Raw genomic sequence first — 15,170 nt, forward strand, 5'->3', positions numbered from 1 at the left:
ACCAGTAGTGTTGTTTTAGCAAATTTGGATTCATATGCTTCTTGCAAAACCTTTTGCTTGACCATCTTGTTGTTGGGAACATACAAACGTTGTCCCATCATTAATATCCCATCATTTGTTACTCGGAATAGGGTTTCGATCCCGGCATCCATTTTACTTCTTATCTAAGACCCCTCAATATTACCGAGTTAGGCTTATAATATCTGTTCTTGATATGTTGGTCGTACTATTAACTGAGCCATTAACACCCATCTAGAATCGATGCCCAATCGGGTCCCCGTTTCCCCCCAGCTCTGTTAGTGGTCATTCCTCCATATAGATGGCTTATTTAGGGTTGCTTTATTTTTACGACTAAGGGCATCCGCTATAACGTTTGCCGTTTCGAGATGGGGGTACTCTATGGTGCAATCATAGTCTTTGATGAGTTTTATCCATCTTCTTTGTTGCATATTTAACTCTTTTTGTGACATCAAATATTTCAGACTTTTATCATCGGTGAATATTTGAACTTGGGACCTGTACAGGTAATGTCTCTATATTCTCCAAGCATATACCAGATCGGCCAACTCTAGGTCGTGTACTGGATAATTCTCCTTATATGTCTTCAACTGTCTTGATGCATAGGCGATTACCTTCCCATGTTGCATTAAGACACACCCAAGCCCTTTTCTTGAGGCATCACTATAAACCACAAAGCCTTCGGTTCCTAAGGGGAGTGTTAGAAAGTAGTGATGATTAATAGGTTGTCCTTAATAATATTGATGAATGCAAGATATCGTCATTGAATAAGAACATTACATGTCACCTTTACTTCGTAAACTTTGGATGTGATTTGGTTGTTGTCTATATCCAAACTAGGTTGAAGTATGTTTGTAGACGGAAAAGCTTGGCATAGACCTTATGCGTAACCTAGGGAAAAGTAGTGTCAGAAATGACTTAGTTTTCGTTGATGATTTTCAGCGCTTGAAATGACTTAGTTTTTGTTGATAATATTCAGCGTTAGAAATGACTTAGTTTTCGTTGATGATTTTTAGTGTCAGAAATGACTTGTTTTAGTTGATGATTTTCAGTGTCAGACTGACTTAGTCCCATCGATGACTTTTAGAGTCAAACGATAAAAATTTTATGGATAGCCTTCATTAAATTTTAAGATAAATGTCTTGTTATGATATTATCATTATACAATTATACAAATATAAGAGATGTTTGAATGTATACATGTGTGTTTTAGAATACGTGTGGAAATAGTCTTTGAAATTATATGAATGCAAGTGTATTGAATAATGATCACTTGATGTATCAGGAGGTACAACCGGGATTGAATCTTTGACCGGACGAGGACACCCTACAGGAGGAGCAGATAGATGGTTTCCACCTTTATCTATTTTATATTAAATCTCTATAGTAGTTTTATATAATGTTGCCACTCGGTTATGATTGATTAAAGTTACTCATGGAACAAGTTGATTGAATGATGTGATTAGCTTCGGCTAATGGTATCCATATCGGATAATCAGGATTGAATGATGTGATTAGCATTGGCTAATAGTATCCACATCGGATGACCAGGTTTGAATTGCATGATTAAATTCAATTTGTAGTATCTTAGGTTGATAACCCGAAAGAGACCAGGGAGCTAGTCTCGGTCTTTAAGATCCGAGTTGGGTGATCAGGATGAATGAATAAGATTAACATTGGTCGACAAGATCAATGATAATTGTGCTTGTATAAAGTAAATGATATGCCAAGTAAAACTAGTAACGTATCAGTTAAACCTATGATTAAATCATGAGAACCATAGGTTTGATGTATATGGTTTGAATGGCATAATCACTCGTGGAAGAATACTTAACGTACTAAGAACTTTTAAATAGTAATGTATGATAATAACAGGTACATTTATGGCCCCATGAATAATACAATGTAGAATCGTAAGATGATGTGAGGTGAAATCTTGAAATTTATAAATAGGAATACAATGACAAGAATTTATCTACTTAAGTTGATAGTGTAATTTCAAACATATATTTATGTTGCTCAATTATTTTATGAGATTGTTTTTTTTTATGCTTACATTGAACTTGATTTGTAAAAAGGACATCACATAGCCATGGCGCTTAGAAACTTCATCCTACATGTTTTGGGATAAATTATGTAATAGCATGATTAGGCGTTATGCATTTTATATAACTATGGCTATGAACTGTCGATCGATACTTTTGTAAAAACTTATAATGATGACTTTTAGAAAACAGGAATGTGGATTTTGTATGCATGAAGACATAATGCTATAAATGTAATGACTATGTATTATCTCTCATGATGCTATCGGGTATTATGATTATATGAGCGATGTGCTACACCAACTAGTGATGCCTATTTGCTTAATTTTATAAACAATGGTGTGCAATGCATCGATGGGATGTGACGATACTATATATATATATATATATATATATATATATATATATATATATATATATATATATAACCCCATTTTCTATTCGTTATGAATAAACACCATGTCATGAATTGATAAGAAATGCGAGTTTTTACAATTCTAGCCTTAGTTACCAGCATGGGTGGCCATATTTTTCCCCTTCGATCACTGTGTTTTATACCTAATTTAAGAGAACACTCACACCATTTTGCACCCTAACACTTTCCCTCTCTTAACAAGCCAAAAACAAACATTAATCATCCTTGAAATTGCTGCAAAACAAATCTAAAAACCATTGTCCTAGTTGGCCAAAATTACAAATAATTAGGACACTACCCTCAGCCAACTTGCAAGCCAAGCAAAAGAGGAGCATAAGATGCAAAGAATGATTGTGATTGTTCCCTAAAAATCAAGGGTATCCATCTTGCCAGCTCAAATGCCTAAAAACTCCCGTCTTTTCCTATAAATAAAACCCAAAACTCACCTAAAGGGCTATGAGGGGAAGAGGAAGAAAGAATAGATATAGATAAAGGGGGGGGAAGGCAACAAGAGCAAGAAAAAAAAGAGGAGGAAAAAAGACTCGATATAGACAAAGGGAAAAAAAGGCATCAAGAACAAGAAAAAAAAAGGAAGAGGAGGAAAAACACAGTGTGGAAGAACAACATCGCAATGGAAAATAAATATAAAGAAGAGAGAAGAGAAGATAAATATATTGAGGGGGGGAATACAGTGTGGTTTAGGTAGAAACAAAAGGAAAAGGAGAGAAGAGGAAAAAAACGAGAGGGGGAAAAAAAAGTGAGTGTGTGTGTAAGTTTAAATCTGGTCCTCTTCATGTTATTATATGTTTTTATAGCTCGTGTTAACATGTAGTGAATGAATGGGGTTTAAAAGAAATCATAAGTTATAGTCATACAAAACTTAGTAAATGGAACTCTACTTGAGTGGGGTGAATTTGATGATAGTGAACATGATTTTTCTACTTTGTATTTATATATTCATAAGGCAGGAGGAGCATGTTAGTATGTTTTTCCTTTTTATTGGCACCATGTGCTTGCTTTTTTTAGTATGTAAGTCTGTTTTAGGAATTCCTCGGGGATCTGTAATTGAAAAAAAAAAAAAGGCTTTCCTTTTCCTTTAGTTATATTTGAAACCCATTGCATAAGGTGTGCACATAAGAGTAGGGTTTTAGGAATATTTCTTTTCTTTAAAACATTGTCATTGCAATTAAAGTTAAGAGTTTTTGAAATGTCTTGAGACAATGTATAGGTGTATTTTTAGGTCAATTGTGGACTAGCTTTTTCATGAGATAAGTTATGTTTTGTGATGGAGAGAAAAGGAAAGTATTTATTGGTTTTGTTTTGGATTGCACGTTAATAACACCTTCACTTCCTTGTTTTGAAATATGTCTCCACTTTAAAAAAGAAAAATTATTCTGACATTCATTAATGGAACCTGAGTGTCAATCTGGAGTATTAATTTCCCTTTCATCTAATATTCATCGATGACACATAGTGTCAATCATGAGTATTAAGTCTTCATTCTACCTAATAACAACCACCCAATTATTCTCTCATGTGACTTGATAAACTATTAATAGTCACAAATCATGATTTGGAGTAAATGGGCATAGACACGCCAATTCACTAAACAAATTGGTAGTGGCAAAAAAACAGGATTTTGGAATGGATAGGCATAAAACCTACCTCGAGTTTAACTCATCGCAGTGCACCCATATAGATAGACCATCGGTAGATTAGGCACAATAGACTATTTAGAATAGAATACAAGAGTAGCAATGTAGCTTACCTCAGGTAGGTTGTTTTAGGGTGATAATATCTTCCCTTTAGAATAATCAGACCCTTACATTAAATCTTTGAAGATCAATTAGGGTTCCTAGTAACTATAATACTATATGATGACTCTTTTTTTTTCATTTTTACCCTATTATACCCATACATAATGCTCTCTTTTTTTAGATTTGATATGATTTTGGATGTGACAATTAGTGAATAGCATTATGAGCCTATATGGGGTCATAATGACACAACTCTAAATTTAAAGATAATAAGAATGTTAGAACAATGACCTATGATGGTTAATTTACCTAATGAGAATTCACTCGTAAACTTTTGTTGAATGATTTTTGTACCTCCATCCCCTATGTCCAAGTAGGAACTACTAAGGATTCATCTACTCGAGGGCTGGATCTAGAGATGCCTAAAATGACATAAGTTGTTCCACTAGGCATGCCAATATTGATCGATTAAATGTTAAGTTGTTGATTGATCATTGACTTCTCTATCCATATATTATTTGTTATTTATTTCATCCTTCTAATGAGGACAAACTATAATTAGAAATTAAAAAATTTCAAGCAAAGGTAAATAGTAGTCTAACAAATCAAATAGAGTGTAGAAGTTTGCTTGTAAGCCTCAATAGGATAAAAAACAATGGGTAACATGAAAAATAAAATGAATGTGAAAAAATGAATGAAGTACTAAAAGGTGAAGAGAAACTGTAAAGAGCAGTAATAAAGGATAAAGATAAATTATAGAAAATCTTATTAATAAAATTGCATGTATAGAATTAGCCATCATTTCTATTAAAAAGATTATCTTTTTATATTTTTATAAAAATTGAGTTTGATATAAACTTCTAATACTAATCCTATATATATTGTTTACAACAAATAAAGAGTTTGCATTATGAATTCTAATACAATTTAAACTCTAATCTATGAGGCATGTCCTTCTTGGTAGTCATATATATATGAACCCTAACTATTGTGTAATAATTGCTAATTTAATCTATTGAGAACTCTTGTTCATAATAGGACTTTATGTTCTAGTTAATCACACAAACTTGTATCTCTGTGATTGATTGTATTTTCTTGATCGATCATGACTTCTAACTATCCTAATCGATCATAACTTCTAATTTCTTTGATTGACCACTTCCTATCTTTCTTGGTCAATTTGAAACTTTCCTAAATTTAGTTAATTTTATCCCTTTCCTATTTGGTAATTACAACTATTATTCTTATTTACTTCAGCGACAATGTTTGTTTTTAGTGTAAACAAGATCAAATTATTAAAACTAATCTACAAATTTGTACGAATAATGTACATTGAAGATATGAACTCAATTTTTCAAAAGTTTATGAACTCAATTATTCAAGGTTTGCTTCATTTGAAATGCTAATTAATCCTTGAAAGCAACTCTAATGTCTTTTAAGGAATAGCAGTATAGCTTTGGAAAACCATACATTTCCCATCTTACTTGATCAAATTTAAAAAAAAAAATTACATGTATGAATTAGTTGGCAATTAATAGTACTAGTGACATGCATATAGCCAAACGTTAATATCACTCTGATTTTGATGACTTAGAAAGATCAAGGTAATTAAAGGTTCCATAAGAGGTGTCCACCTTTGTCCCTTTCAAAGTGACATTTTAATTAAGATTCAGCCCATCATTAACTCGAAAAACAATTACAATGGGGTTGGGGTTGGGGTTGGTTTAGTAACATGTCTTGAGAATGTTTAAACTTAATAAGAAACAGTAAGTGTGATATTAAGTTGCTTTATCAAAAAAGCTAATTAAAGAGGGAAAAACATTATTCATCCTCTCACTATTTATTGAAACAGTGTAATTATTATTTTACCATTCTAAAAAAAATGAACTAGTTATTAGAGGTAATATGGTCTTTTCTTAATGCTCATTAGTCATTATCATATTGAACCTGGTCGACTGGATCTTTTCACATTTTCAAAACAATGAAATGAATAAATTACTCTTAAAAGTAAAAACTTATTTAACTGGTGTCTATGAGATTTTTTGTATTTTCATCCTGATTTTTTTAGTTATAATCAAGTTGACTTAGGAATAATTTGGTGTTTTAATAAATATAAAATATTATAGTTTAAAAACCAAAGTTAGTTGGCGCGTGCAACGCACGCACCACTATGTGGGAGGCATCGATGGTCTTCTAGCGGCGTGTGCGACTTCTTTCAGCATCCAAACGACAACTTCCATAATGGCTTTAGAAGCGTCAAGGCATCTCCTTTTACATGGGGTGGTGCATGTCGTCGTTTATACGATGGTGTGTTAACAACAACCTATTCTTTCTTTTTTTTCTCTTCTCTCTCTCTCCTCCCCTCAAAGCCCACACTAGCCATTCAAAATTTCAGAGTTGCCCTGTCATTAACAATATTTCAACTATGGTCCTTATTTTTTAATTTCTAATATTTGTTCTTAGCCCTATTGTTAAATTTCAATTTATTTTCAATTTCATCCTTGAATCCATAATCGTGATTTGTTATTTTTTTAAATATGGTCCTCATTCTTTTGAATTTTATTTTTTTGTTTTGGATCCTTTTGTCAATTTGATTCTTTTTTTCAAGTCCCCCCTTTAATTCAAAATACTATGTCTTCTCATTTATTTTTATTTTAAAGTTGGTCTCCATTCTTTTAATTGCTATTTTTTTATTTTGGATTTTTTTGTATAATTGATTTTTTTCTCAATTTCACTCTTCGACATTTGATTTGTTAGGAAATAAGCTTCGTGGTTTTTCTAAATGGGGTGCTTCCAATTTAGTGACTCAGGTCATGGGTTTGAAAAGTTAACATAGATTGACATCGTTTTTATCTCATTTATTTTATTTTATCATTCAACGTTGTTTATTTTGAAAAATGAGCTTCATGATTTTCTTTAATTTTCTTTTAATCGTGTTATCTCGATCTCATTACTTGGACAACAGGTTTGGCTAGTTAATTCGGGTATTTTTTGGGGTTGCTTTTTTTATTTCCTTTTTAGGTTGTCTTTTCCTTTTTTTTTTCCATTTTTCCTTCTATTATGTTATCTCTTTTTTCCTTCTATTATGTTATCTCTTTAACATGATCTAGCTTGTGAGATTTGGTGGTCTTATCTGGGTTTGCAAGTATTTTATTTTTTTGGAATTCTTTTTGTTGACTGATTTTTTTTAGATTTCATCCTTCTACACTTAGATTGTTGGGATTGGCATTTGTTATTTAAAAAAAAAAATGTTTCCTATGAGGTTTTCCCAGCCTCACAACCTTGGTTGGGAGTTTGTCATGCTAGCTCAGGTTGACTCGAGATGCTTTATTTTTTTTTCTTCCAATAACGTCCTTTACACTGAGTTATCTTGGAATTCAGCTTTCTAATTTTTTCCTTTTTGACTGGCGTTCTTTTTCTTCTAAAAAAAAATTGATCCATTTACTATCATTATTTTTTCTATTTTATAATTAAACAAAATCATCTTATTGGATCCATTAAGTCTATGACTCAAGTCATTGATCTTTTTTCCCTTCTTTAAAACACGTTAGTAACACTTGAATATTTTTTTTTTTACACTACAAAAAATCAGTCCGGGCAAAGTAAATCACGTTCAAGTAGATACTAATTGAATAAATAAATATCCATTAAGTCTATGACTCGAGTCGTTGATCTTTTTTCCCTTCTTTAAAACACGTTAATAACACTTAAATATATTTTTTTTTACATTATAAAAAATCAGTCCGGGCAAAGTAAATCACGTTCAAGTTGATACTGATTGAATAAATAAATAAAATATTTTCTTTAATCTTAATTGTAGCTTGGATTATGGGCACATGATTGTTATGACAAATATAAGATAAACACATGTTATATAGTTTTCTCTTTTCTTTTCTTTTGTCTCTCCCATATATTAAAATTATTGAGCTATATATACCTATACTTGACTCAACAGCTGCTTAGTTCATCATCAGTGTGTGTAAGATAGAACGAACAAATTAATGAAATGTTATGGCTCCTTGCAAGTTTCTCATAAGTAGCTTGTGTTCTCTTGTACCTGATTGCAGGCTATCACCAAATTACTACTCAACAACGTGCCAAAAGCGTTACCTATAGCTGAGCAAGGGGTTTCTGAAGCTATAAAATCCATATGTTGGCAATAGAATGACTTGTATCGAGCGTCTAAGACCATTAGCATGCTTTGATAAGAAACACCAGTCAACCTATTCCAGTATCAAAATTCATATGCAGGAAGCTGTCCATCTTTAGGCTTAACAGGAATGGCTGTCAGCAGTAAATATGCCATAGCAGCTCTCGTTTCTTTTGAAGGAACTGAAGTAGCAGAGAAAAATCATTACCATCCCATGACATAGATGGAGAAAGGAAAAGGAGCAAGGGAATTGTGAAAGCTTTCAAGATGTTTTGCCAGTCTCAGAAGCTGGAGCTGCAACATAGTTCCACTAGAAATTTGAGTGTAGGAACAAAGAATAAGAAACTCAAATGACCAGCAAAATGAAATACATCTGAATCTTTACACATCTTGTAAGCAGAAAAATCACGCCCATCAATTCAACTCACTGCAAAGTAGAGCATGGGAAATTGCAGAAAAATCAATCCAATTTCGTTTCCTCAAACATTTCCCTGTGCAAAGGATAAAGACACTCTATTGCCTAAGAAATCTCCCCTTTGTACAACCCGACATTGTCAAGCATTTATCAGTAGAGGCATTTACAACAGAGCACGTGAATTAACTATTATTCTATCTGCACATATAAAATCCTTGGTAAGCTGTGACTTGATTGCTCATCCTATACTCTAGTATATACTTCCCCTGAGATCCAATCAGTCCAACTCATTGCTTGAATCAACCTCCACCTCTGACAGTTCAAATGCATCGATCTCAGCAAAGTAAGCTCTCTGCTGCTCAATAAAATCTTGTGGCAGCGCATGTTTCTTCTCATCTTCATCAGACAGTTTCCTACGTTGTTTCTGTGATAACATCGCCAGGAGTAAAGAGTTGAGCCAAATTTTTCAGCTTGAAATCAATTGGAAACAGTAGTAATGACAAAATAAATCATTCTTCATATTTTCATATAAGAACGTAAATCAAAAAGGTCCATCAACCATGAGATGAAAGCCTTCTTACAAGATTTCAGGTTGCAGAACTAACGATGATTTACTTAAGAATGGTGAAAACAATGCCTAAGCCAATGAGAAGAAGTACAGACTACAATGATTCCCAACCTTTTTGTGATGAAATGTACACGACTTGGATGGATGAGTAACTCCACCTTCATTCATTTTATCCCTACAATGAAGGCTTTTGTTAATGAAGATTTCAAACAAGGTTAAGAAAGGATGAAGTTATAACAGAGCATTTGGTTCTCATCAATCTGAAAGATCTCTAATATGCATAGGTGTACATACGAAAAATCACAATAGAGGAATACCACAAGCAAATAAACTAACTAGCAATATTTTTATGCAACAACGAAAAGATTTTCTTAGTTTAAGCAGCAATTGCTATTACATTTGCTAAGATTTTAGTTCATGGGAAGCCATGAATTCTGACTTCAAGGCTTGCCACACTGTAGCCGACCAATATCAAAGTCAAAGGAAAACAGAGCTAAGTTATACCATGTATTAGCATATGTTGTTTACTACACCTTCAACATCTGCCTGAATACAAGTAGGAGAGAGGAATTCCTCTCTCATCATCAACCCGTGTTAAAAAAAAAAAACATTTTCAGCCTTTTTGACCCATTTTACCCCTCCACTTTTTTCAGTGTTTCAAATTACTGGAAACCATATTGCCAGAAGACCACATAGCTCTAGGAAACAAGCAGCTAGCCAGTTTAAAAGATGTCAGTTCACATTAAATACTAAATCCCACGAAGCCACCACCCATCAACATTCTCAGAAGTGAATCAGTAGTAACAATTCCATCACTCATTTCATTTGAGAGGGGAGTAGTTGCGTTTCCTAATAATGAAAGTCTGGTTAGACGCTGCCAAACAAATACTACACTTTGCCAGCTCTTCTAAATACAAGCCTCGCTAAATTGCTGACTCGTTCGTCATAGGAATGGTGTAATTAGCTGGTTGTTAGTATCCCTAACATAACAATCTCTTTCTGTGTCTTCATCATTGTTATTCTACTTCATGTTAACGACTCAGTCTTGAAGGGGTAAAAAAAATAGTGAAAGAAATTTACCAGGCGAATTCAGTGTTAGGTGCAGGAGCGAAACTTATAGGCACAGCAATTGCCTTCCCTTTACTCTTGTTCCTTTTATCTGTTGCAGATTGTCTCCGAGTGTAAACTGAATGCGGCTCAAAAATCCCATCACCACCAACACCTAATTATCTCGGATCACAAAAACATAGGTTCATTACCTCTCAGGGTCCAATAAATAAATAAATAAATCCAAAAAAACCCATCAAATTTAGCAAACGAAACATGCTCCACTATGTTACTGCATCCAGAAAATGACAGAGAGAAGTGGCAAAAACCCAGGCAAACTAGAATTCAATATAAAAAAAAAAAAAACTAGAAGTAATTCCAACAAAATAGCAACTAAAATGACAAAACTAATAGAGACTTGTCATTATTTATAGACCTAGGTAATTAATTTAGAAAGAATTGGAAAACCCAGATTCCCAAATGAAAGAAGAATTACCAGGAAGAGAAGACGATTGAGGTGGGGTAGTGGAAGAGAAAGGGAGCAGAAGGGCTGTGGATTTTGAAGCAGCGGCGTTGTGGGTGGACCCAGCATTGCTTTTGCGAAGGGAAGAGGAGAGAATGGGTGTTTTCTTAGAAGAAGAAATGTTGCTATTAGTAGATGAAGTTTGTGAAAGGTTTGTGCAATCTGCAAGTGGCTTTCTGCCTCTTTTACCATTATTATTACTCATAACTGCTGCTTCCATTGTTTTCGAAGGTTAGCTTGCTGCTGCTTCTAGTAGTATCAGCGGAGGAGCATGTTGACTGTTGAGAATAGAGATGGCTAATTAATATTTAAAAATAATACAACTGCCAGGGCTATTTATGCAAATTGGAGGAGAATGGAGATGTGTAGACTCAAGCTCCACGATCGATGGATGGAACCAGAACCACAGTCCATATGAGTGGGTTGGCTCAGATCCTACAATACTCGGGCTGGCCTACTCATTTTCACAGAGATGGCAAGGCGACTTTAATAACAACCGTCTGCATAATATTTGTGAAAGTGCAAATTATTTCAGTGAAAGAAAAAATCATATATAAACTCATAAATCTTTAAGGATAAACATATTTTATTCTCTACATGTTTGAGAAATGTTATGATTTTCTCTTATGATTTATTTTTTTTGTTTTTTCTTTTTTTTACCAGATTCGTGAAAAAGAAAGGAAGAAACGCTGGAAGGGAAATTATGTAACAAAATATAAAATATTATACATTGTAAAAATATAATGATAAAATTGTGCTTTATTCATAAGATTTTTAAAATAGGTATTTTTAAAATATAATGATACAATTATCTCTTATAAATTATGAACTGTTAAATTAGTTATTTTAATTTTTTTCAAAATAAAATTATTATTTTAACCTTGAAATAAATAAAAAAATGTGTTGATCTTTGTTTTTTTAATAATTATTTTTTTATTTGAGATTATTTTTTAAAATGGTTTTCTTATAATTTTATCCTCCTTAAGTTTATTTTTCCTATCAAAATTGATTTCTATTGTTTTAATTGTTATTTTTTACTTTGAATTTTTTTTTTCAATTTCATTTCTCTTTCATTATTTTACCTTTCAAATTTTATTCTCATTCTTTTGATTGCTATTTTTTTTATTTGGGATCATTTTTAAAAACATTTCTTACAATTCCATCCTCCTTAAATTTATTTTTCCTATTAAATTTGATCCTCAGTTTTTTATTATTTTTTTTTTTACTTTGACAAAAATTTTAAATTGATATTTTTTTTTTTTGATTCCATCTTTTAACATTAAATTAGATAGGAATTAATTTTCTTGAAAATGACAGGTCTAGGATTGCATGAGTTGCAAGTTTTAGAGATTAGGCTATATTTAGGAGGTTTGCCCTAGTTTGCTCGGTTTTTATTTCTTTCTTTAAGTTCATGTTTTTTCAATTTTATCATTAGCATTTATTCAATTGGAGACTAGGCTCCGTCATTTTTATTTTTTTGTTTTCTAAAGAATTTTCATTAATTTTTTTAATGATCGAGTTATTTCAAATCCTTTTATTTATCATTTTTAAAAACATTCTTTGGCTAATTTTTTAAATTGATGTTTTTTTTTTCGATTTCATCCTTCAACATTTGGAATGATTTTTTTTTAATAATTTATAAAATTAAATTGTTTTCTTAATTTCATCCTCCTTAAATTTTCTAATCTTTCAAGTTTGGTCCTTATTCTTTTGAATGCTATTTATTTTTTTAAAATAAATTTTTAAATTGATTTTTTTTATAATTTCATCCTCCTTAACTTCTTTTTTCTATCAAACTTGATTCTCATTCTTTTGATTACTACTTCTTACTTTGAAAAAAAAATATAAACTATTATTGTTTTTTTCTGATTTCATCATTTCAACATTAAATTGGTTAATAATTGAGCTTTTCTTTTGAGCACGGGTCTAGAATTTCAAGATTTGCAAGTTTTAGAGGTTAACCCAAGTTTACGGGGTTCACCTAGGTTTACTTGATATTTTTTTTTTTCCTTTTTTTAAGTTTATATTTTTTCAGTTTTATCTTTCAATATTTATTCAATTAGAGACGGGGCACTATTATTTTTTTCTTTCTTTCAATTGAGTTTTTCATTGATTGTAAGAATGACCTAGGTTATTTTTTGTCTTTTAATTTGTCTTTTTTGTTAAACTTTCTTTGGCTAGTTGTCTAAATTGATTTTTTTTTATTCCATTCTTCAATATTAAACTTGATGGAAATTGAGCTTTTTTAATCAACTCATGTCTAAAATTGCATGGGTTGCGAGTTTGAGACATTAGCCTAGGTTTAGGAGGTTTACCTGAGTTTGCTTATTTTTTACACTAGTTTTCAAAGCTTGTACTTTTTTTAGTTTCATCTTTTAGCATTTATGTTATTAGCAATTAGGCTTTGTTCTTTTTTATCTGCTTTCTATAGGTTTTTTTGTGAATTTTCAAATTAACTCGTGTTATCTCAAGTCTTTTTATTTGTGGTTTTTTTTTAGTTTACTTTGGAAAAAAATTTAAATTGATATGTTTTTTTTCAATTTCTTCCTCCAATATTATATTGATAGTGAATTAATATATTTTTTTTAGTTTCATCATTCAAAGTTGAGGTTTTTTATATTGGGTTTTTTTATTTATTTTTTATATTTTCTTTGTATTTGTTTATCTTGATCATATCATTTAGACCATGAGTATGGTGGATTGGCTCAGGTTTTTTTACAGTCATTTAAAAAAAATATTTTTTACATTTCTTACTTTGACATCAGGTTATTTTAAAATTGAGTTTCATAATGTTTCTTGTTTTTCTCTCTATTTGGATTGTCTCATTCACATGATCCGGGTCGTGAAGTTTGGTTAGCTTCTTATGTTTGTTTTGTATTTTTTTTGTTCCTTTTTTATAAACCTTCTTTTAAATTTAATCCTTTTATGCTGGATTTGTTTGAAATTAGACTTTGTATTTTTTTTTTTTGTGTTTATTTTTTATTGGATTATCTTAGTCTCATGATGACTTAGTTTTTATATTTGGCATGCTTGCTCAAGTTGACTCAAGTCGGGTTTTTCTTCTTTATGTTCTTCCATGCTTATTGGTTGGAATTTTAGCTCCATCATCTTTTTCATTTCTTTAACCATTCTTTTTTTTACAGGTTTCATGATTCTTTTTTATTTGAGTTCATTTACTGTCATTGTTTGTTTTTTTATTATATAATTAATTATACCAGTATATATTTTTCTTTTTAGTTTAACGTGGGTGTCCGGGCCAGTTGCGCGCACCTCGACTAATCCCACGGGCCCTGAAGTTAACGACCATGTAAGCCTCCAGTGGCCATCATATGAGCAACCACAGGGCTCGAACCTGAGACCACAGAGGGAGCAAACCTCTTGGTCCCAAGCTCTTACCACTGGGCCACCACCTAGATGGTTTATACCAGTATATTTTTGCTCAGTTGTGTTTATGCCCTAAGTCCCTTTTTTTTTTCCTTTTTTAAAACATGTTTGCATCACTCTAACGCCTTTTATTACTGATAAAAAAAAATCTTTTTGGCGCGCACTCCACAAATTTAGTATTCTATTATAAAATTAAAATCACAAACAAAGGGGTTACAATCAAACATATAATCACTATAGATATTAGGGTTTAAAGAAGTTTATATATTGGAAGATATCAAAGCCCTTTCCTTCAAAGTGCGTGCTACATAAGTGTGAGCATGTTTTTTTATAATATTTAATATATATTAATTATAATAATATCCATATGTAACTTTTAAATTTATAATAAAACCAATAAAAAAAATAAATAAAAAAACAACCTTGTGAAAAAGTTATGTTGATTTTTCTTTTAAAAACAACAAAGTAATTATATTATTTAAAAAAAAATAGAAAGACCAGAAGGTTGATAAGTAGTAGACATTATATTTTTTATAGGGTTAAATTGGTAATGTTACTATGTAATAAAAAACAAAATGATTAATCTAATCCCATACAAAAAGTCTAGTCTAAAAGTTTTTTAGGTCAAGGGTAATTTCATTAAATAACCATTCCAATCAAACAGTGATATTTTACTAGAGCTACAGTAATTTTCTTTTATCTTTAGGTTTTTGTTAATAAATAAAAAAATAAAAAACAATAACTAGAGGCAATATTTGTGACAACTTAATGAACTAAAGTGGAAGAAAAAACTTCCCACGTTGACATGAACTATCACTTGTAAGCATAGTTTTTAAACTTGGCCCGGT

General features: G+C 31.5%; 1 protein-coding gene across 1 annotated transcript; it reads right to left on the minus strand.

Annotated features, from left to right (window-relative positions):
• Positions 1-8,725: 8,725 nt before the first annotated feature.
• Positions 8,726-11,410, minus strand: LOC7455220 (uncharacterized). Its single transcript, XM_002325878.4, has 4 exons — positions 10,912-11,410; positions 10,449-10,590; positions 9,480-9,543; positions 8,726-9,224 (listed from the first exon to the last, which is right to left on the minus strand). The coding sequence occupies exons 1-4, from the start codon at positions 11,156-11,158 to the stop codon at positions 9,078-9,080; spliced, it is 600 nt and encodes a 199-aa protein (XP_002325914.4). The 5' UTR covers positions 11,159-11,410; the 3' UTR covers positions 8,726-9,077.
• Positions 11,411-15,170: the final 3,760 nt, after the last annotated feature.

Source organism: Populus trichocarpa, chromosome 19 (genome assembly GCF_000002775.5).
Source record: "Populus trichocarpa isolate Nisqually-1 chromosome 19, P.trichocarpa_v4.1, whole genome shotgun sequence".
Lineage (NCBI taxonomy): Eukaryota > Viridiplantae > Streptophyta > Magnoliopsida > Malpighiales > Salicaceae > Populus > Populus trichocarpa.